The following is a 23,202-nucleotide window of genomic DNA, read 5'->3' on the forward strand; positions in this document are numbered from 1 at the left end:
GAATTCTATGGGAGCCCAGAGCAAAAGGACACCTCCTCAGCCTGGAAGGGATGAGAACCAAGGAGGGCTTCCTGTAGGTGGTGATGCTTGAGCTGAATGTACAGGGTGAGAAGAAGCCAAGGAGACAGCAAAGGCATGTGGCCTGTGGAGTGTGGGGTATGGAGAGGGTCAGGGCCGCAGTAACATGGAGGGTGGGGGGGGGACAGATGGCAGCTGAGACCAGAGTTCATGAGGCCAAGTCAAAGCCTCCCTTACTTGACACATTAAGGAGCTTGAGCTCTATCCTGAGGGTGATGAGGACCCAAGACCGGTAACTGGGTCAGATTTGCATTCTCGAAAGATTCCCCTCTCGTGGCTAGGATGGAGGATAGGGCTGTGCAGGGTCAGGAGGCCTCCTAGGAGGTCTAGGAGAGAGAGAGAGAGAGGGAAGGAAGGCCTAGAAAGTGGCAATGCGGAAAAGGAGGATTCAGGATGTAGAATGGGACGGCCTGGGTAGCCAAAACTGGACATAAAGAGAAGGACACATGAGTGAGCAGGGAGGCCTGAATGTCTCCGTCCAGTGAGCACACAGTGCTAGCCTGGGGCAAGAGTAGAAGGAAGTAGCTAATCAAGGATAAAGACTTTGAGGGGCTGAGGGACATCCAGATTGAACACCCAGACCATCAGCTGGATGTTTTGGCCTCATGCCAGAGATCTGGTTGGCATTCGTACACAGATGGCGGCCAAAAGCACAGTGATCTGTGGCTGGTGCACGTGGAGTGAGAAAAGCCACAGGCCAGGGTGGGACCCTGGGAGACATCAGCCTGAAGGGGACAGGAAGAGGGTCCTGGGCAAGGGACAGAAAAGGAGAGGCCAGAGAAGTAGAAGAGGGACAGACGAGGTCAGGGTTGTGCTTCCAGAGCACAGAGAATTCTAGAAAGAGGGAGTCAGGTGGAGCCAGAAGGCCCCGGGGGCAGGGGGGAGCTGAGCAAGCAGCATCCTTTGGACTCCTCCGTGAGGACCCAGGCCCTACCCTCTAGTGTGAGTCTTGGAGGAAACCACTCCCTTCTCTGGGACTCAGTCTTCTCATCTATAAAATGCAGAGGTTGGCTAAGGGGTTTCCCCTTTCTGGCTCTAAGAGTCTGTGAAGTGACTCTTTCTGAAACTTTTTAAAAGGGAAAAGGTATCCTTCCCACATCCTCCTGCCTCTCCCCTCAGTCAGACCAACACTGCTCTTGAAGGCTGGGGGAGTAAAAACCCGGGGACGTCAGAGCTGGCTGCCGCCTGTGGGAGCTTTGAGTCCAGCCCCCTGTCGGAAGGCAGTGTGACATCATGGATTCGGAGCCCTGTCTACTCCTGGCTTGGCAACCTTGGGCTGACCTTTGCCTTGTTTCCTCGCCTGGGAGAGATGCCCCTAAAACCCCCCTTGCAAAGAAAGGTGTTAAAGGTTAGCAAGAAGTAGGCAATATTGTGTTTATTAAAGATGAGCCAGAGGATGGGAGAGAGAAACTGATTGGCCCACGGTCCTGGAGGGGGACATCTCGGTGACTAGAGCCAAGTGTCTGGGGACCCACCCTGCCGGGGTCTGTCCCCTGCTGGGGGTCCTTAAATCAGCTGCCCACACATGCTCAGCACTTAGTGTTCTTTTCAAGATGGAATTTGTTGCCAACTTTGAAAACTGGAAGATTTTCCTTAAAAACTCATATTTTCAGCAAGCCTTGAAAACTTGGAATATCTGTCCGTGCCGAGGCCATGCGGCCGGTGTGGGGCCAGCTGGGGTGTTCCTGTCTGCAGACCCCAGCCCCGTCCAGCCCTCTTTCTTCACTAATGGTTCCTTGCTGGGCCCCTGGAGGTGACTTGAGTTTGCAACTCGAGCCTTAGACTGACCATTTGGCTTGAATTTTCTCTTACGGCCCTGCCCAGGATTTCACAGCTGACATCCAGACTACGGCCGTTGAGAGAGGGGGAGGCTTGCTGGAGAAGACAGGAGAGGAGGGCAGAAGGTTTCCAGAGGCTCGGGCCCTGGAGAGATGCTGATGGGAAAGGGGGCTTGGCCCCTGCGGGGTGGGGGTGGTGGGGTCAGCCAGAGTGTTGGACGGAGGCCCCCGGGGTTTCCTCATTCCTCCCCCGGGGAGGAGGAATTGTGGAGGAGGAGGATTGTGGGCCTGGCCCTGCTGGCTTGCAGAGGTCTTGCCCCTGAACTGCCCTGCTCTGTGTGTGGATGCGTGGCTGGACAGGGGAGTGGCGAGGAACCGCAGCCTGGGCTCAGCGCAGCCGTGTTTATGTGGGGGAATGTCTGGTATGTTTGGTATTTGGGTGTTTACTTCCCAGGGTGCTCGTGGGTCCCTGGTGTTGAAATGTGGCTCCTCCGTGCCGTGTGGCTCCTGTGGGGGGGTGGGACCCTAGTGTGCCCGGCTGGGGCTTAACATGGAGGCTGTAGGGCTGCTATGGACAGCTTGTGTGCCTTAAAGCACCCTCAAGCCTGCCTCCCTCCACGTCCCCCACCTTGGGTCTCCTGTGCCAGATTCCGCCACATGGGGGGTGGGTGTGCCCCAGGCTGTGCCAGCACTGCCTCCCTACCTCACCTGGGAAGGCAGGCCCGAGATCTGGCACGTGGCGGACACGTCCTGTGTCCCAGGCCCTGGGCTAGACTAGTTCTGGACTAGAACTCAGTCCTTGTTACAAGCTTGGGCTGTAGTGCTCAGTGCTTTCCTTGCACGGGGAGACTCAGAGGCTCAGAGAGGCCATGTCTGGGCTCAAGTCTGGACTCCAGACTTGCCCAGGAGCACACAGGCCTCGGAGGCCCTGAAGGCCGGGCTGACCGCCCTGATGCCCTGAGTCTCCACTCGGCCTGCTTCTGTCTGTCCGTGCTATGGTTCCTAGCGCACGACATGGCCTCTCAGACCTCCGGCCCTCTGGCGAGTGTTGGGGGCTTGTCGCCTGCCTGACTTCTCTCGCCTTCATTGCTCCGTCCGTGGGAGAGCGGCCCTATGTCCGGCGCCCCGGGTTACACAGCGTCATCGCTCTTTCTTGTCCTATCTCTTTGTGGGCCCTGCCAGATATATTTTTGGAAATGCTTATGAAATATCAGAATTCAAAGTCAAGTCCGGACGAAGGTTGCCACCACGTGAAAGCCACATGGCCTGCGAGAGGGGAGTGGCGGGGGGCCCCCTCCTCAACGCCGGTCAGCTTGGACGGGATCCATCCAGCGTTCCTTGTGCAATGAATTGTATTTATTTTAAAAGACCCAAATCGGAACGAGAACAACATAGTCATGGCCCTCAGAGCCAGAAGCTTTACAGTCCGGTCTCCCGCGGAGCAGAGCTGAAAGGACGTGGGGGGCCGTGACAGAGACCACCAGCCCTTCAAAGAGCAGGAGATGCTTGGGCCCTGAGGCCAAAAGGCCTGGATTCGAAGCTGTCCCTGCTCCCCAGACAGCCTTGATATCTTTGCTTTATCATCTGTAAAAATGGGGGAGGGTAACAGGACTGTCCTAGATGGTCTCCTGAGACGGATTAGCCTGCTGGGACTTCTAGGCCCAAGGATTTGATGCCTGCTGAGGTGACCCACCTCTGTTTGCTCAAGTCCTTCTGCATCCCATCCCAGAATATCTGCTATATTCTCCGTGTTCTAGAAGCATGGCTCCTGGGTAGCAGTGATTCCCGCCCCCCCCCCGAATCCCTGGGGGACACCTTCTGCTCCTCCATTATTATCTGGCATCACCTGATTTCCTAAGGAAGAGACCCTGGTGTCCCAGAGGCGGAAACCTTCTCAAACTCCCTTCAGGCCACAAGAGGAATTTTTCAGGGTAGTTTCAGGGGTATGCATCGGGGATCCAAGGGGCAGGACCCAAGGGCCCCTCCAGGGGTGGAATCCCGAGGATTCTCCGCATGTGCTTTCTGTCTGTCCTCTCAGCCTGAATGAACCACCGACCTCTGTTCATGCCTCTGTGTTCCTCTTTCTAAAGGCTCTGCCTCTTTGTCTCTGTGTTTCTCTCTTTCCTCTCCATCTCTGTCATCACCTTCTCTGTCCGGAGCTCGCTCTCTCTCTCTCTCTCTCTCTCTGCCTGGATGGGGTGAGGCAAACAGGATACCCTGCAAGAGGCCGTTGAAGGAGGCAGTCAGTCTCGGGTGGCGGTCCCGGGCCTGCATGAGCTGGAGAATCAGCGCCTCCTTCGCTGTGTGTCCTGGGCGCCTCCCTGGCCGCACCCGGGGGCTGGCCCTGCTTTCCTCTCTGTCACCCACTCCCTCTCTTTGTCTCCCCGATGCCCCTCTCTGGCTGAGTGTTTCTTTCTGTCCCGACACAGGGTGTTCGGTTTCTGCTCGTCTCCGAACATCAGTATCCTGGTCTTTCTGCCTCTCAGGGCCCAGGGTTGAAGCTGGCTGCCCCCCGGCCCAGCAGCCCGATTTCAGATTTCCAGGAGTGAACGCAGCCCAGCTTGGTCAGCCGTTCACACCTCGTCCAGTCAGCCGTGGTCAGGGGCTCACGTCCCCCAGCCCCACAGCAGAGCTCTAAGAACAACCTCTCTGAGGAGGGACTGCCTGGCAGGAGGACCCTCTCGGCTATGGGTCCCCAAGCCTGTCCCTCCAATGGGAAGTGTGGCACAGGGGTACCCCTCTCTTCTCCCCCCAGAACACCGACAGCTTTGCCCTGGGCCTTCCTGGGAACCGGGGAGAGCCAGAGCTCACTTTGAGAACACGCACCCATCTCCTGGGTCTTTAAATGTGTCCAGCTGCCTCCCTCTTAAATATTCTCGTAAATTCCAGCTGTATCTGCAGAAAACAAATCGTCATGCCCCATTTTGGGGTTCCCGTTTTAGAGGGCTGAACTGTGTGTGGCGAGAATGCTGTCTGCTGCCTCACCCCGTCCCGGCCAAGTGCTTGAGGGACCCTGGGGCACATCGGAGCCGTGGAAAGTAGCCTTGACCTGTGGGGAGGGAAGGCTGGGAGGAGGCTGGAGGCCGTGGCAGCGGTGCAGGGCGGTCTCCCTTCTGGCCCAGGCAGGGGACACAGAGTGCCTGTGGGGGAAGAGAAGGCTGAGGGCACTGCCCAGCTCCCCTCTTATTTTTGGCAGGACTTCAGCTGCTGTTTTCTAAATGTTCCCGGAGGGCTCTTGTGTAGCGGCAGGAGGATTTGGGGAAGATGCCTTGCGGTGTCCCTGGGGGAGGTGTGGTCGTGGGGCTTCGGGCCATTTCTGGCTTTATTGGGAGATGTCAGCTGAGAGGGAGCAGGGGTGCAGGAGAGGCCTGGAGGGTGGGCTTGAAGGCTACTGGGGGGCCATGGGAATTTAGCAGGGGTTAAACTTCACTGCCCAGCCCAGACTGTGTCCGGGCCTATTCAGGATTTGTGCAGACCCGCTGTACGCATCAGGGGCCTGCCCCGGATCGAGGCTCTGTGGTCCATGTGCTTCTGGGGAAGACAGGACTGAACCCCCAACCTTTGCTGGCCTCCTGCAGGCAGACCGAAGAGGCCAACCCTGGTGGAAAAGGCTTCTTACTAGCACCAAGGAAAGGCTTATGCAGAGACAAACACAGGCAATAAATCGCTTTTATAATTCTAGAATCCAAACCTGTGCCATCTTTCCCTGGCATCTTTTATTTCATTCATTCGACTAACATTTGCTGAGCCCGTATGAAGCGCCATGTTCTGGCCAGATGTTGGGGCTGTTCAGGTTCCCCATCCTTCAGCCTAGCAGGGAGGACAAATATGACGGGACATGAGAGAGACTCTTACAGTAGGGTACTCAGTGCTGCGGCAGCACAAAGCAGTTAATTCTGTCTGGGGAGTCAGAAGAGCCTTCCTGGGAGAGGTGACATTTGCTCTTGAAGGTGGAGTAAGAGTTCAAGGAGGAAAGGAAGGTCATCTCAGGAGGGTCCAGCTGGCATGGAGAAGGGGGAGACATTTTGAGAAAGGGTGATGGCTGGAGGGGGTGGATGAGGCGGGACAGGGAGGCTGGAGCAGCCCCCCATGTGGGCATCAGCCTGGCCCAGCTGAGCTCTTAAATGCCCAGCACTGAGCCCCTTCGAATCTGTGGCAGGAGCAGCTTCCGTTTGTGTCTGGCTCTGTGCAGGTCTGGTGGTGGGATCTTGGAGGACAGAGCTTGTATCTCCTGGGAAGTGGCTTCCCTGCCAGGACCCCGGCTTGCCCCGGCCCCGTGAGCCCCGCACTCTGCCCGGGTTGCACACATCACCTCGGCAGTTTGTGGGCAAACCCTCCTGGCCGAGGGGAGATTGCACTGCCAGCCACTTCCTCCAGTTCCTTCCCTCTGCCTGTCGTCACGGTTACCTTGGCGGTGCTGGGGGTGAGGTTGAGGTTGGGCGGAATCAATTTTGTCCGGGTTTCTATTTTCCCAGATGCAGGTCAGCCAAAGGGGCTGTCACTTCTGGTTCTGTTTCAAGGGAGGCCAAGGGGCTGGGAGGTGCTTGGGTGTGGCGGTGTTGACAAGGAGCCTCTCCCGCCAGCCTCCCAGGAGGGGTGGGTGTGGGTCAGGGAAAAGCTCAGAGGTGGTGGAGAAGGAGAAAGGGCTGCCTCACCAAGGCCTGTGCCGATGGCCGTGGGTGCTGGTCTCCGGCCAGGCTCTGGGTCCTCAGCTCCTAGAGCATGCTGGGAGTGCACGGAGAGAGGCTGTTTATTTTCCTGGCCTGGAGCCCTGTGGGCTGAGACCTTGTTCCAGGCCTCAGGCTGCCAGATTCACCCCCACTGGCTGGAGAAGTGAGAGAGTTGGCAAGCCCAGAGCAATCCGACGACTTCTCTAGTGGCCTCTGACTCTAGGCTGTCCCCTGCCCAGCTGGTCCCGTGTGTCCTCCAGATCCTCCTGGTAGCTAACCGGCAGCGAGAGGCACCGCATCGAACTGATCCTGATGGGGCTGTGGGGGCCCTGTGGTCAGTCAAGAGCAGGAAGGTTGAAGTTAGAGAAATCCGAGTTGAAATCCCAACCCTGCCATTTCTTAGTTGGATGGCCTTGGTCTTCAGTCCCACCAACTGTAAAATAGGTCAGCAACAGGACCTTCTTCATTGGTTGTGAGGATAGCATGACCTGTGTGGGAAGCATTTAAGAAAAAGGCATGGGAGAGCAACTCTTGTTATTACTAAGGAAACAACAGAACCTGCAACTTCCATTGAAAGTCAGGGTTGGTGGGCTGTGAATTGCAACCTTGCCATTTATGGGCTCTGTCTTATGCGTGGGGAACTTTCTAATGTGTCCCGGGGGAGAAGCAAGCCAAGCTGGAGACTTAGGAAGCCCCTCTGCTTGTGTCCAGCTCAGGGTGCTCTGGGGAGCCTTGGGCTCCTGGGGTGCAGGTAGGTGTCAGGGGAGGAGTGTGCAGAAGACGGGAAAAGAATCAGAGCTGGGTGAGGAGACTGGGGAGTCTGTTTGAGAGCACCAGGAGGAAGATGGGAGCCTCTGGAAGGACCAGGAGGGAGGGTAGCCCGGGAAGGTGGAAGTGTGTGGGAGTAGAATGTGAAATCTGTGTTCATGCCCAAGGCATTTTTTAAAGGAAGTGCCTGGGAACCACCGGCCTGGAAAATAGTGCCCAGAAGGCTCGGGCTGGGCAAGGGACCTCTGTGTGAGTAGACTTGCCAGGCTCGGAGCCTCCTGAACCCTGGCAGAACCTGACCGCCCTGCTCTCCCGGGCCACTGACCCCTCCCAGGTTTCCCACCTGCTCCAGAAGGATCCGTGGGCCGGCTGGGAGACGTTTCCATCCCATCAGCCGGGAAGCTGTGGGCTGGCAGGCAGGGGCGGCTCACTTTCTGCCGAGACGTGAGTTAGGAGGGGGACGGTCGGTCCGTCTGTGTGTGTCAGGAGGGACGCTGTCCTCCAGGCCTGCCTCCACGTCTGACCGGCGGCTCTGTGCCCTCACAGCTAGATGAAGAAGAGGAGCGGAGGAAAAGACGCCGGGAGAAGAACAAAGTGGCAGCAGCCCGTTGCCGGAACAAGAAGAAGGAGCGGACGGAGTTTCTGCAGCGGGTGAGTGGAGGGGGGGCTTGGGGGGGGCAGGGCACCCGTGTCGTTCTTCAGAGTGAGCTTGTTACCAAAGCCTGTGGGATCGAGATGGACCTGCTGGCATCGGTCCCCACGGCCGCTACCCCTCGGTCCTTCCCTGCCCCCCAGACAGTGCGCCTTCCCCAACCCAAGACAACCCAGGGCCACTGGCCTCAGATCCCGCCCAGCCACATCCCCGGAAGACCAGAGAAGCTGGGAGGAACCAAGTCCCCTCTATGAGATCAGACCTGGTGCTGATGGACCCACATGGCCTAGGACGGTGCCGACTCATTTCGAAACCCTGGTGGCTGCCAAAGTCGTCTAGGGCGTATGCTAAAGATGTAGGCGACAGCCGCTGAGCTGAGAGCCGTGTTCCTGGCACCTGGAGAGTCTCCTAGCACCAGAGAGGCAGCTGGTACCCTGAGCTTCAGGGGGCTCGTCCAGCCCCGCATCTCATCTGGCTGGCCTCAGCCTCCTCCCCTCCCCCCAGGGGGGACCCCCAAGCCTCTGCCCTCAGGGACCTTGGGGTCCGACCCAGCTCTGCATGCGTGAAGACCACCAGAGGGGGTCACCTTCCCCCACCCCCCGCCCAGGCCTTCAAAGCGGGTCCTGACCCTTTCACATGGACCGTGCCAAGCAGGGTGTTTGTTCTCTATACCACCCTCCTAGCCCCCAACCAGAGTCCCAGCTCTTAAGCCTTTGCTACGTCTCAAAAATGATAGATGTCGGTGAAGGGACATGACCAGGAACGCTCATCAGTCCAGGCTGGTGGTCTCCAGTGTCCCACTCTGGATCGTTTGTTCATTACCAGGTAATGATAGTAACACCAGTATCCGTGGCTCCGGCTCTGTTCTGTGGGATGCAGCAGGTAGCTGCCGTTGCTAACGTTTGTAAAGTCGGGCAGTGTGCCGAGTCCTGTGAGTGTATTATCTCTTCGTTGGCTTGATAACTTGTGTGAGGTTGGTGCCTTCATTATCATCTCTCTACAGATGGGCAAACTAGGGCACAGTGAGGTTAAGTTATTTGCCCAGGACCCTCAGCAGCTGAGTGGTAGAACTGAGATTCAAGCCTGAGGCTACTTCAAAGCATTTGTTCTTAACACTCTGCTAGCTCTGATTCATTTATTCATTCATCTGTGTGTTCATTTTTTTTTTTAAAGATTTTTATTTATTTATTTGACAGGCAGAGATCACAAGTAGGCAGAGAAGCAGGCAGAGAGTGAGGAGGAAGCAGGCTCCCCTGCCGAGCAGGAAGCCTAATGCGGGGCTTGATCCCAGGATACCAGGATCATGACCTAAGCCAAAGGCAGAGGCTTTCACCCACTGAGCCACCCAGGCGCCCCGTCTGTGTGTTCATTCTTTCACTCAGTCATTGATTCATTGACAGACATTTTTAGACATGTCCTAAGTTCCCAGCACTGTGCCAGCTGCCATGGGGGACACATAGGAAGGAGCAGACATAGTCTCTCTTGTGGGAGCTGGAGACAGAAGGCTCACGTGGTCTTGGTTTTCTCCGATGCTGAGGAATATATGGGTTTCTTCTCATGCTTGCAACAAGCAGAGAGAAAATCCAAGGTCATAGGTGCAGACAGCATGGGGCCATGTGTACACCAGTGGGCTGTGAGTATCTGGGGTAGGCAAATGGCCGTTACAGGTCAGAGTTAGATTCCAAGAGCTGGGAGCCTTCTTGGAAGAGATGGTGGACCAACACTGGGCTGGAAGTTTTCAAGAAGGTTCCAAGGCACAGGTCTCCCACAGGCCCCAAGACGGATGGAGGGTCCCATACCTCCTTTCCAGCCCTGAGTGCCTGAAGAGCTGGGCAGGGCATAGCAGGGAGTGGAGAAGTCTCACACCAGATGCCCGCCTTCCAGGGCTTGTCAGCCCGTTAGCAGGCAAGATATGCCAAGTGAACACACCCTGGTGCAGTGAAGGGCGCCCGATGAATGCTGCTAGCTGTCCTTCATGTTCCAGGAACATTTGCTGAGCACCTACTGTATGCAGACATCTCACATGCCTCGTTTAATCTTATAACATTCCAGTAAGATAAACATTGGTTATCGCCATTGTAGAGACTGACCTAAAGCTCAGAAGAGGTCACATTACTTTCCCAAAGTCACACTGCTAGCAAGTGTTGGAGCTGGAATTCATTTATCCCTTGTTTATCCATCCATCCCTCCATCCCTGCCTCCAGCTCTCCATCCCCCCCTCCTCCCATGCAGTGTGTAACAAGTACCCGCTGCAGATCAGACAAGCAGGTGACGTCTGCTGCAGGTGACGTCTGCTGCATGGGACAGTAGACGGAAGCGGGGACTGGTCATGCGCGCCGCGTCAGGTACTGGGCAAGCCGGGCGGGCTGACAGAACACGCCGCGAGGTCCTAGCCTAGCCCCCGCTGAGGAAAGACTGCTTATCGAGACATAAAAGAGGCACGGAGCTAATGAGATGAAGGACAGCATGGAGGGGCTTAGCAGGAACCGTGCAAGCAAAGGTTAGAGGCTGGAGGTGTTTAAGGATATGGTTGCAGAATTGAAAAACATGTCAGTGTAGCTGTAGCTACACTGTAGCTACAATGTAGAGTACAAAGGAGAGAATGGAGGGACAGGCAGCCCCCGGTCCTTGCTAGGTCCTTGCTACGTAGGATCATCCTCTGTGCTGCACAGTCTAGGGCAATCTCCCTTTATGCCTCTGGTCCCGGCCTATTTATCAATAGCTCCCACTTTCATCTCACAAGTGTCCCCATTATGATGATGGATCATGCAGTCATGGAGAGCAATGGAAGGTTTCCGTTGGAGAGAGACAGGCCTTGGAAAGATCCCTCTGGCTGCAGTGTGGAACAGGGATTGGGGCAGTGGGGAGGCCAGTTACTTGGCTATGGAGGTGTCCCTGGTGGCCTCAGGGTCTGGGAGGGAGGTTTGGGCAGGCCTGTCTGGATCCAGCCCAGTCCCCATCTCCTCCTGGGCTCCTCTCTTCCCCTCTGGCCTTGGAAACAGAGTTGGGTGTGAGGTTTAAGACACAGACACAGATGGCTGTGTTGATGGCTACAGACCTGAGGAATTCTCTTGCCATTTATTCATTTATTATTTTTAAAAAGATTTATTTATTATTTGAGAGAGAAGGGGCAGAGGGAAAGAATCCCAAGGAGACTCCCCACGGAGCACAGAGCCCAACATGGGGCTTCATCTCATGACCCTGAAGGTGGTGAGGTAGTCCCCACTCTCTGGTGAGGATTTGGAGCCTCAGAGGGCTGGAAGTTTGCTCAAGACCCCACAGCAGCTGAGGCGGGACTTAGAGCCTGGGGCTTCCTCTCCTGCCAGCACGCTATTTGGGTTGCCGGGCTCAGGGAAATTGGGGTCTGGTTCACAGGGACATAGCTCAAGTGGCAGAGTTGGGATTTTAATTCAGACAGGTCTTTTGGGCTCAGGAGGGGCTCTACCAGCCTTCTTCCCAATACTTACCAAAAAAGTTGGGAAGCAGAACTCTACTTTAAGTGCATTAGGGTAAATGTTTTTTTTTTTTTTTTAAAGATTTTATTTATTTGACACAGAGAGAGAAGGCACAAGTAGGCAGAGAGGCAGGCAGAGAGAGAGAGGGGAGGAAGAAGGCTCCCTGCGGAGCAGAGAGCCCGACTTGGGGCTCGATCCCAGGACCCTGGGATCATGACCTGAGCCGAAGGCAGAGGCTTTAACCCACTGAGCCACCCAGGTGCCCCAGGGTAAATGTTTTTTTAAAAGATAAAATCAGAGGGGGCGCCTGGGTGGCTCAGTGGGTTAAGACTCTGCCTTCGGCTCAGGTCATGATCTCAGGGTCCTGGGATCGAGCCCCACATCAGGCTCTCTGCTCAGCAGGGAACCTGCTTCCTCCCCCCTCTCTCTCTGCCTGCCTCTCTGCCTACTTGTGATCTCTGTCTGTCTGTCAAATAAGTAAATAAAATCTTTGGGAAAAAAAAAAAAAAGATAAAATCAGAGAATCTTAATGCTGAAAGCCCCCTGGGCCAATCATTTTATTTTCTGGAAGGAGACAGAAGCCCCAAGAAAGGAATTGACTTGGCCAAGGCCCCACAGCCAGGATGAAAAGCCAGAACACCCAGCCCCTCACCTGTATCTTTTCTCCAGCCTTTGCTGAGCACAGTGGAAAAGACAATGTTCATTCGCTTGCACTAATTCTATTCTAAAACAACAAATGGTTTCATTTTCTCTAGGGCAATAAAATCTACCAGAAGGCAAAACAACAAACAAAAACGCAAGCAGAGTTATTTGCTTCGTAATTAACATGTGATGATCCTAGCCCAGAAACCCCTAGTTTCTTAATTAATTAGGAAAACAGACCAGGTAGTTGCTGTTATAAAACCACAAACAAGTTCTACAATCGTGGTTAAAAAAAAAAAAAAAAAAAAAAAAAAGGTTCTTCTGAACTCAGCTTCTACTTTTCCCAATAAATAAAGACATAGCACCACCCCACAAAACAGAAGGAAATAAAACTACAAAGCACTTAGTTGTGTTCTGACAGTCGGCCGGTCAGAGTTTGGGATGGTCCACGATATATTCTAACACTTTAAAACCAACAGAACGCAGTGCCGTTCCAGTGATGAATGAATGTGTGAAGCCACTCGCCTGCTTGGGTTTCTGTGTGGCACGGATGTTTGTCCGTGACGTTGGTCCGACGCGTGGTCAAGGAGGTGGGGAGGCGTGGTGCGGATTGCGGCGTGTCTGACACTGGCCCGCGCACGCCCACTTTTAATGTCCACTTGCACGCAACCCAGCAGCTTCCTTGCCACCCCCAAACAGCAGCCCTGTCCCCCACCACAGTCCTTGGACCGCCCCCCCCCCCAGGCAGCCTCTCTCATTCTCCAGATCCAGTCACCTGGGCCTGCCAGGCTTCTCTGAACCGTCCTCCTCCTCCTCTTCTTCTCCTTCTGTCTCTTCAGAGGCCCTTGCTCAACACTTGAAGTTGAGCCTCCTCCTTAAGCCTCCCTAACCTTTCAGTTGACAAGTGCTTTCCCTGAGTTCCTTTAATCCCCCACGAGCATCATCTTTTTTTTTTTTTTCCAATTTATTTATTTTCAGAAAAACAGTATTCATTATTTTTTCACCACACCCAGTGCTCCATGCAAGCCGTGCCCTCTATAATACCCACCACCTGGTACCCCAACCTCCCACCCCTCCGCCACTTCAAACCCCTCAGATTGTTTTTCAGAGTCCATAGTCTCTCATGGTTCACCTCCCCTTCCAATTTACCCAAAAGCACATACCCTCCCCAATGTCCATAACCCTACCCCCCTTCTCCCAACCCCCCTCCCCCCAGCAACCCACAGTTTGTTTCGTGAGATTAAGAGTCACTTATGGGGCGCCTGGGTGGCTCAGTGGGTTAAGCCGCTGCCTTCGGCTCGGGTCATGATCTCAGGGTCCTGGGATCGAGTCCCGCGTCGGGCTCTCTGCTCGGCGGGGAGCCTGCTTCCTCCTCTCTCTCTCTGCCTGCCTCTCTGCTTGCTTGTGATCTCTCTCTGTCAAATAAATAAATAAAATCTTTAAAAAAAAAAAAAAAAAAGAGTCACTTATGGTTTGTCTCGAGCATCATCTTTTATATTTAAGATAACAAAGACTCAGGGTAGTGAGGAAACTTGCTCTAGACTCTGATTCCAAACCCTGAAGCTTTGTCTTATGTGACTCTAAATCCACCTTCCAGAAGGCTCTCTGCCCTTCTGTCCTAAAGTGACCTTTGGTCACAGTGGAAGATCTCATCTCCTAAACACATCTTCAGCTTATTTCCCGTGTCTCTGTCCGTGTTCACTCAGGGCTCCCTTCCTGATGTCCGTCTCCTCCGCACCAACCGACCCTCTCAACTCAACCGTGTTTTAAACCTGGGGCCAGACCTAGCCGTTAGGCCTCTTGGAAGGTGTTCTAAGCCCTGCACCCCTGATGGGCCCATAGTAAGCTCTTCCCCGCTGTGTGGGTCCTGGTCCCCAAGACATTCGTTGTAAGTCCTCACAAATGCTGGTGGGTGTTTGAGCAGAGACTCCTGAAGAGCCTCTGAGGACTCAAACTTGGAGCTAAAACCTTGGCTCAGGGGGAACCAGACGGCCAGAGGGTTTGCGAGAAGTCCCCAAGGTCATAAGCTCATGAGACCCAGTGAGCAGGCACCCAAGATGAGCACCTACGTGACCCCAACTGATGGGTCATGGACTCGTGGTTTCCACATGGGCTCTCTCCTGGCTCCCGGAGATGACGTCTCTTGGAATTCTGAGAACAGGGGACAGTGGTACTTCATCCTGTTGAACCAAAAACCACCATAGCTGGTTTTTAATATTTTCCCCCTGAGCATTTTTTTCCTTTTTCAAGGCTGTTCTCCCCCAGTGTCTGGTCACGAGGCCTGTGCATCTTGGCCGTCTGAGCTGCCCGGGCTCCCATGCTGTGACCTGAGAGACCCGTGCAAGGACAGTTCAGGCAGGCCAGCGGGTGGGAGACAGCAGCCCTGGGGTGTGTGTGTGTGGGCACCCCCCGAGGGCCCCCCGAAGGAGGCTGCTCAGCCTGGCCCCGCCGGCCCCTGGGCCAAGCTGGCATCATCCAGCTCAGCTGTTGCACACGGAACGGCAACCACAGCTTGTCCCCTGCTGCTACAGGTTGTTCAGCCTTAGCTGTGGACATTCTGTCTAGATGGTTCTTCTTGTGGGGCCGTCCTGTGCAGGATGCTTAGTTAGGGGTACCCCCCCGCAGCCTCTACCCACTCGATGCCAGCAGCAACCCCCTCCCCACCTGTGACAACCAAAAACGTCCCCAGTCATCATCCGGATGTCTCCCGGTAGGCAGAACCACTCCTAGCTGAGAACCAGTGGGAAAACGTCGCCGGCCCTTGAGTAAACTGTAGCTCTCGAACTGGTTGCCGGTTTTCAGACACAGTCCCATAAACATTATTCAGGAGCTTTTCAGCCTTCACCGTTTTGACCCCCAAACCTTGAATTGGTATATATGCTCATCCCCTATCCTCACTCCGAACAGGTGAACGCCCCCAAAATCAAATGGCCAGCATGACTTCTTTTCCTTGGAAAAAGGGACTCCAGCTAAGCTGGAAGTTCACTGGGAAGCTCACTTGGGATGTGAAATTTTATTTTGGATCCAGAAGGATGGCACCTGAGTGCCTCCCCATGGGCAAAGCTTCTTGATAACAGAGGTTAAAGAAGAGGCTGTTTAAATGATTTGGGGCTAATAATCAGGAAACCCATGTTTTAGGAGGAATGACATGACCCCACTGGGCTCGGGGATCCCACAGGCCAAAATATCCCCAGTGTACAGTTACACATCACACATCTAAGCACTTCGCCACCGCACTGCCAACTGTGGGCCACGTCTCACCCCCTCTGGACCCTTCTTGCCCCTGCTGTCGTGCCCCTGGACCCATATTCTTCTCCTACCCTTTGTTTCTGGGGCAAGGGCCAGGAGGTGGGAGCGTGTTGGCATATTTGAGTGATAACAAGGAAGTCGCTGTGGCTGGAGTGCACTGAGTGAGGGGAGGGAGGTGGGACCAGAGACGGGCTGGTCCCCGGAATATAACCCGGGTTCATCCCACGTTGACTCTGGCCCGTGTCACCACTGTGACGGGCACTGCTGCAGAAAATCACTTACCCCAGGGGCCCAACGCTTCCTCCAGTGGGAATGTGACAGGCAGAAGACAGACAGAGGCCAGCCGGGGATGCCTTGTACCTCCCCAGGTAGAGCTGGTCCCCAGCGAGAGCTTACAGCCCCGTCTCTGTTCCAGGAATCTGAGCGGCTGGAACTCATGAACGCGGAGCTGAAGACCCAGATCGAGGAGCTGAAGCAGGAGCGACAGCAGCTCATTCTGATGCTGAACCGGCACCGCCCCACCTGCATCGTCCGGACGGACAGCGTCAAGACCCCCGAGTCCGAAGGCAACCCGCTGCTCGAGCAGCTGGAGAAGAAGTGACCATGGGTTGGGAGCAGGAGGAGGAGGACGAGGAGGACGAGGAGGAGGATTTGGGAAGAGGGGAGAGAACCACGGCTCCCAGAGGGCCCTTCCTTGCTGCATGACAAACTTGACAACGAGGCTCAGCCCAGCCAGCGCCGGCCGGGCTTTTTTTTTTTTTTTTTTTTTTTTTTTTTTTTTTTTGTGAAACTCCGATCAGCCACACAAGGGGAAGAACGGGCTGACGAAACCAGAAGGACCAAGCGCTGAGACCAAAGTAGACCCTCGGACGGAGCTGCCGTGCCTGGGGCCCAGCTCGAAGAAGGCAGGACAGAGACCCCTGGCCAGAGAGACACCCCAGCGAATGGCGTGGGGCGCCGCTCTGGCCTCTCCGCTGGGTGCCTGTGGAGGGACCTCGGAGCAGCCAGGAAAAGCCATGACTTGCAAACGAAATGTGGCTGGGCATGGAACTCAGAGACCAACTGCAGCCTGCCTGCCCCCGGCCGTGCCTCCCAACCCTGCTGCGAGGCCACCAGGGTCCAGCGTGGGTCCCGCTGGGAGCAGCAGCCGGGACGCACCCTCGGCGGCCCTGCCGGAGTTTGCTGCGGGCACGAGGCGCGGGCGCCCTTCCAAAGCACATACTCACCGAATGTTTACAGACTGGCTGTCCTGGCAGGGCTTTCAACTGCACATGTTTTTTTATACTTTCTTTTTTTTTTTTTTTAATATTTTTTACAAAAAAAAAAAAGATTTTATACAAGCAATATATATATGGATTTCTATAATCACTCGATGTGATATAGTATAAATATGCTACGGTTTGTTTGTTACGAGCAGATATCCAGCAGTTATGGCCATTGTGTGTAACCCTAAGTACTGTAGTCGTCTCTGGGTGTTGGGGGTGGCTGGGGTGGGTGTGGGGTGCATTTCCATCCTGGTAAACCCTTCATAGTACTCAGTCCTGTATTGCTCAGTAAACGTTACTCTTACCTACTCAGCTGCCTCTTGTGGTGTCTACCTAGGGAGTGGGGTGCAAACCACGCTCAGGGGGGCCTCCCGGTGTGTGGCATCAGGGGATGTTTGGAGCATCTGCTGTACGCCCTGGGTTTTCACCATGGCCCTCCCGGGTAAGTGTTTATATGCCCATTTTACAGATGCGGAAGTCAAGACTCGGAGAAGTTCAGGAACTCTGCAGTACTTCCTTAGTTTCTTTCCTCTGCGAGTGTCCCGAGTATGTGCCCTGTGTGTGCCAGCCAATCTCCAAGGAGCTGAGCAGTCACCATAAAATGACAATTATCTTGTTCTCTGCCAGTGTGGATAGTTGTTATTTACGACCTAGTGCCAATGATTTCCTCTCTTCTATTCTCCAAAGGTGGCTGCAGAGTTTGTGTTCTGTATTCAGCTCTTCTAGCGACAAATGCTGGGATTCACGATTCCTAGGTTCATTCGGCTCCTGCATGGCCACAGTCATCGGTGTTGAGCTCCTCATCCCCTCCCTGGGCCTCCCCGTGCCTTCCTGCCAGGTGGTCATAAATGAGGCCTCTGCCCAGAGTTGCTGTGAGAATCAACCGTGCAACCCCAAAGAAGGACAAGACCCATTAGCAATCAGATGGGCAGAAACCAGTATGTGTTGGTCAGGATACGAATTAAAGGGAACTTACAGAGGCCACTAGTGGGAAATCGGTGTGACTCCTGTGCAAAGCAATTTGGCAATTACCGGTGATGCTAACCCGAAACGCATCCTTTGACCCAGCAATTTCCCTCCTAAGTCTGTGCCCTGGAGGAACTCGAGCACAGGGGCCCGAGGAAATGGACAAGGTGTCACTGAAGCTCTGTTTGTAATAGAGAAACTGGAAACAGCCTAAATACACGTGAAGAGAAGACCATATAAACAAATTGTATTTTTATAGACTCAAATATTATTCAGCAGCTAAAAAGAATGAACGAGAGTTACAGGTGTCGGTGCAGATAAATCTCAGGAACACAGTGTTGAGCTGGAGAGGATGGCAATTTGCAAGAGGTTATATGCAGTCTACCATGTATGCAATCTTCCTGAACATGTAAACTGATGCTTTACTTTTTACGGGTACACACAGAACTGGATAGTGGAGTTATAAAAGCATGCACAGGACTGCTCTAAAAATCAAATATCAAAATCAGTAATGGGGAATGCTCCTGGGGGGAGGGGAGAGAGGGGGTCGAAGGCAGCATCTGCAAGGCTAAGAAGGACACTGGGTTTCAACTGTACGAATAATATTTCATTTATTTTAAAAAACCGGAATCAAATATGGAATAATGTTAGAATTTGTCAGAGGGGAGTGATATCGTCACATTCTTCTGTATGCTTGGTATATTTCGTAATAAAAGAAAACTTGCCACAGCACAAATAGGTTTTGTTTTTCCATTCCTTCCACAGCAAACTCAGGAAATAAAATACAAAATCTGAAATTACAGTGGAGTACCAGCAAGTGCTCTTTGAATTGATGCAAATTTAATGGAATGCCTAGAGGGAGAGAGAGATAATTCAAAGGGTGTGATTTGTTGAGCTGGCCCTTGTAGTCAGTAAGGCCAAGCCCAGGAGTGAAGGCACCTTGGGGAGTGTTGATCTGCTTTCAGTGGGTTCTGGTCCCTGCTCTCTGCAAACTGCGCAATTAAAGACATACGTGTTTCTCCTTAAATGCTGACTTTTCAACCCAACCCGAGGTAAAATGTGATCCACCGCACCTTTAAGTTAAGGCTCAAAGCAGAGCGAGGGAGAGGCATTTTAAAGAGCTGAATGCCGTTTCCACAGGCATGTTCATTTCTTGTTGTTGCCCTAAGGAATCACCACAGATTTAGTAGCTTAAGGCAATACAAATTTTAATGTCTTAAAGTTCTGGAGTTTGGAAGTCCAAAATCGGTCTCACTGGGTTAAAATTCAGGTGTCAGCTGGCCTGCGTTCCATTGGCAGGCTCTGGTGGGGGGGGGTCTGTTTTCTTGCCCTTCCCAGTTTATGGAGGCTGCCCACATTCCTTGGCTCGTGGCCTTCTCTCTCTCTAAAGCCAGCAGTGGCTGGGTGAGTCTCTCTCACATCTCCTCACTCTGACACCGACTCCTCTGCCTTCCCTCTTCCATTTTTTAAGGACCGGTGTTGATTATATTGGGCCCACCTGGATAATAAGGACAATCTTATTTTAAGGTCAACTGATTAGCAGCTTTAATTCTATATGCAACCTTAACTCCCCCTTGCCGCGTAACATAACATATTATAACATAATATATTATAACATAACATAATATATTCATGGTTTCTGTCCCTGAGAGGCCATAACTTCGCCTCCTGCAACAATAATTTAAGAGTTGGAGGTTCTTACAGCTCTCCTCGCTCCCTGGCAAGTTAGCTTGTTTTGCATCTAAGTGTAATGAGAATAGAGTCTCCATGCGGGGCGTCCCCCGTGCCTGGCACTGTGCTTGGCACAGAGCTGATGGTCAACACACAAGCACCATACACACAGACACACAAGCTCACAAATACACTCACAGAGGTATGTGATACGGTATAGACACAGGCAGATACACACAGTTATTCACGTCAGGTGTGACTGAGCATAAAGTAATGAGATTGACACGTCTTACTCCTGTATATTACATTTCTATAATTTTGGTATGAACTTCTCCATACTGGCAAATCATCTTTCTTTGGGAAGAGCTTGTTATGGTTAATGACAATGTTAATCAAGTTGGGAATACTGTTTTAGCTTAAAAAACCTAAATATGTCACTGAGTTCCTTGTTTAGTTTCTATACTGCTCTGGGGGCAATTCCTGAAGAAACAAGTGGAGTCCTAATGCTTGGACCACCTGCAGTGAAATTAACATTGAAGCATCAGCCTCTGCAGTTCTGCCGGTTGGTCCTCATCTGGGTAGACGGTCCTGGGCACCTATTGTGCCCCATGTAAAATCCTCAAACTCTAATTCTATTGCATGACTGGGTCTGAGCAGGTGTGGACAACCTCACACAGGTGCAAGCTGATCGTGCCCTCCCCACCCTCACCACAGGCACGCCCTGCATTCCCACTTCCTGTCCTGGGAGACGTCCCGTGATCCCCTCCACACTTACATATATGCAACCTGGAAATTTGGGGGAGTTGGTGCCTGTAGGTCCTCCATTGACTAGCTGGGGGGAGGGAACAATAGATGAATTCTTTTCCCTTTCATCCTCCAGGTGGAGAGTGTCCAGGTGGAGATTTCTGGAATGTGTTTCCCAAGCTTCCTCAAAAGGTCTTGCAAGATTAAGCAAGTCCTGTAGAAGTGACCCGCAGAGTTGGCCCAACTCAGTAGTGCATCTTGTATTGGTTTTCTCTCCTGCCCTGTTTCACTCCTTTGTTCCCTGGGATCACTTCCCAAATAAAGAACCTGAGCACAAGCTTTGGTCTCAGGGGGAGCCCAGGTGAAAAGAGTTGGTGTCAGAAGTAGCCCTAGAAATCAGACCCTCGGGTTGGGATATATGGAGGGATTCACTTGCCAGCCAGATGGCAGGGACAGTAAGTGGGATGGAGAGAATCCCTGACCTACAGAAGCATCACAGTTACTCGGTTGTCTCCTGTGTGGATTGCAATGTGATACAGGTGGGAAGGGAAGTGGTTATCTGTGGCCTGTATGGTATGAGGCTAAGGTATGGAGTTTGAGCAGATTCCCTTTTGTTAGCTGTGTTGGAAGTCTTGGGGGGGAAAGGATGCAAAACTTAGTTTGGCCAACGGTAAAGTCAAGACATGCACAAAACCAGAAGACATCCTCGGCAGTATTTAAGGAGATGTTTGGTTCTTCTAGTCCCAGGGCACAGTGCTGAGAATCAGGCCCAGAATCTAACTCCAAAGGTGGCAGACTCATTAAAGAGAATGAGTGTCTACCCTTGAAAATGTTTCCATATCGAAGTCAGTATGCTAAAGGGAAAAAGGTAGGACCTTGAGAGCTGAAATGGGGCCTTTTGGGTAAATGTAACTCTTGAAATCCTAGAATCCCTTGAACCCTCTGGACAGGCAGAAGCAGCCCCCTGCCCCTTACCTGAGGCAGAGTGCTCTTGAAGCAGGTGCCCCGCAGCATGATGGTCATCCTCAGGACCCACCTCCGCCACACTCATGACCACCAGAGAGAGAGGATTATGTGTCAGGACAGTCCGAGTAGGAGAAATACAGTCGCTGCCCCATAAGGAAATCGCCTATTTGTCGAAAGACCTGCGAGACCTGGGTGATATGGATTCACAGGCACATGGGAGGCATATGGGGATGATGGTGCCTCGAGGCTGTTGGACCAGCAGGGCCTGGACATCAGTCTGGGAAGGGGAGCACCGTGCATGGGAGCACTCAGCTGTGACTCTGGGCTCAAAGCCACGGCACTGGCACCGGGAACGTGCCCTAGTGCATTGCAAGTATTGCTCCTCAAAGCTTCCTCATGCCATGAATCCACAGTACGGGAAGTGGAGATCCTGAAACAGCCCTGGCAGAGACTCAACGAAGGGGTCAGAAGGTTCAGGGAGGAGGCCATGTTCGCATGGGTTTGTTATACGAGCCTGGAGTCCCCATGACCTGGACCACGGTCCTCAGGAAGGCCAGAGGAATGCTCACTAGTGCAATGCTGAGCTACTGGAGAGGGGCCACTAGCATCCTAGAGAAGCTCTGAACATGTGAGGGTTGACAGAAGATGCTGCCATAAAACTGGGGCTCCCTAATATCAGTAGGGATTACCGAGCTCCAGAACGGTAAAAGCCAGGAGAAGGCAATTAACCGGCATCATGGACAGCAAGGCCCTCATCCCTTTCTAGGTCTAAGTCATTTCACAGAGCCAGAACCTACTGACTGCAGGGTAGGCTGGGCCCCCTTGAGGAAGACCCTGCATTACTTAATAAAACATTCAGGAACCTTCCCAAAGGGTATCTAGACAGCGAAGAAGGTGGAATTCTCACATCTTTTGGGCACCACTGCGTCCCACATCCCGGTTAAAACTCCGGGTATGAGATGACGGTGATGTTGGAATATCTGAAGGGCGAGATGCTCTCCTGGCTGGAGACTGGTTTAGTGGAGCTAGGAGGTCAAGGGTATTCCGGCCAGAGTCCGCCTGTCAGGGGGTTCAGTGCACCCACAGACCCTCCCCGTAGCTCTCTACCCAGAGCCTGACCGATAGGAGGGTTTTGATAGGAGAACCTGAGCCAAAATGCTTCAAACTGCCCCCTCCATTCACCGGCGTGAATCCGAAGGGATGGGTATGGGCCAAGAGCAGCTGCGGAGAACAGCGCCCCCATCGATCACTCCCAGGATGAAAGGAAATGGGGGCGGGCCCTATCCTATTCCCGCGGGACTCATTGCCTGCGGGGGCGGGGCGGGGGAGACCCGGTGGACTGTGCGGGGCCGCGGTGGGCTACTGGTACTCCGAGTCACTGCTGCGTGTTGACGGGCTATCGCTGTTCCAACAGACGGTCCAGCCCCTGGCGTCCGGTAAGCAGCTAATAATTGATAGATGCTTTCTTAATTCCCATCACGGAGGAGAGTCAAAAACAGCTCACTTTTACTGCAAGGAAGGCAGAAATAGCATTCATTGTCTGGCGGGGGCGGTGGGGGGCAGGGGCGGGTGCTGTACTAACTCTCCAGCTCCCCATCGGAATATGATTTTCCAGAGTTTTGATCTTTCTGTCCTTCCACAGAATTCAACTGCTGGCCTTATACTCAGGGCCTGATGCTAATAGGACCCGCAGAGCGGGACGTGGCCCGCGCTCTGGATGCCCCAGTGAGGCGCGCGATCACCAGCCCTTGGGAAAGAAGCCCTGTGAGTGATTCGGCGCCTGCCGCGTGGGTGGAGTTTTTATTGGTGCTGTGCCCCGGCGTTCCAAAGCACCCCCTTCAAGATAAAGGACAGGTAATCGCACCTTGCACCCCACCGCTGAGGTGCTCGCTTCGGCAGCACATATACTAAAATTGGCACCCCACCGCTGAGAAAGGGGCTCAGGGCCTAAGGAACATCTTTGGGTTTTGGAGGCAGCATATACGCCTCACTTAGGAATACTGCTTGTGGGATGGCTGGGCGGCTCAAAGGGTCAAGTGTCTGCCTTCGGCTGGGGTCACGATCCGGGGGTCCTGGGATTGCAATGCTTGCATTGGGTTCCCTGCTCAGTGGGGAGCCGGCTTCTCCCTCTGCCTGCCGCTCCCCCTGCTTGTACTCTCTCTCACTCTCTGACATCTAAGTAAATAAAATCTTAAAAAAAAAAAAAAAAGGGCAATACTGCTCTGACCCCTTTTGCAGTGACTTGGAAAGCTGCCCGTCTGGAGTGGGGTTCTTTAGCAGCTCAGGCTGTGGTGCAAA

At 53.5% G+C, this 23,202-nt stretch overlaps 1 protein-coding gene and 1 long non-coding RNA gene across 5 annotated transcripts in view; both read left to right on the plus strand.

The window, feature by feature from the left end:
* The window catches only part of JDP2 (Jun dimerization protein 2), a 40,460-nt gene extending 22,201 nt beyond the window's left edge, over window positions 1-18,259 (plus strand). For all 4 annotated transcript variants that reach the window (XM_044229704.1, XM_044229705.1, XM_044229706.1 and 1 more), the window contains 2 exons: window positions 7,841-7,945; window positions 15,708-18,259. In XM_044229704.1, coding sequence (XP_044085639.1) covers window positions 7,841-7,945; window positions 15,708-15,893 — 291 coding nt within the window. In that variant the 3' untranslated portion in view covers window positions 15,894-18,259. The remainder of the gene's footprint in view (window positions 1-7,840; window positions 7,946-15,707) is intronic.
* Window positions 18,260-22,255: 3,996 nt separating this feature from the next.
* LOC122893957 lies at window positions 22,256-22,949 on the plus strand. The gene is made up of 3 exons (XR_006381730.1): window positions 22,256-22,340; window positions 22,547-22,787; window positions 22,837-22,949. It is a non-coding gene; the product is annotated as an uncharacterized LOC122893957 (long non-coding RNA).
* The last annotated feature ends 253 nt before the right edge of the window (window positions 22,950-23,202 follow it).

Source organism: Neovison vison, chromosome 13 (genome assembly GCF_020171115.1).
Source record: "Neovison vison isolate M4711 chromosome 13, ASM_NN_V1, whole genome shotgun sequence".
Classification (NCBI taxonomy): domain Eukaryota; kingdom Metazoa; phylum Chordata; class Mammalia; order Carnivora; family Mustelidae; genus Neogale; species Neogale vison.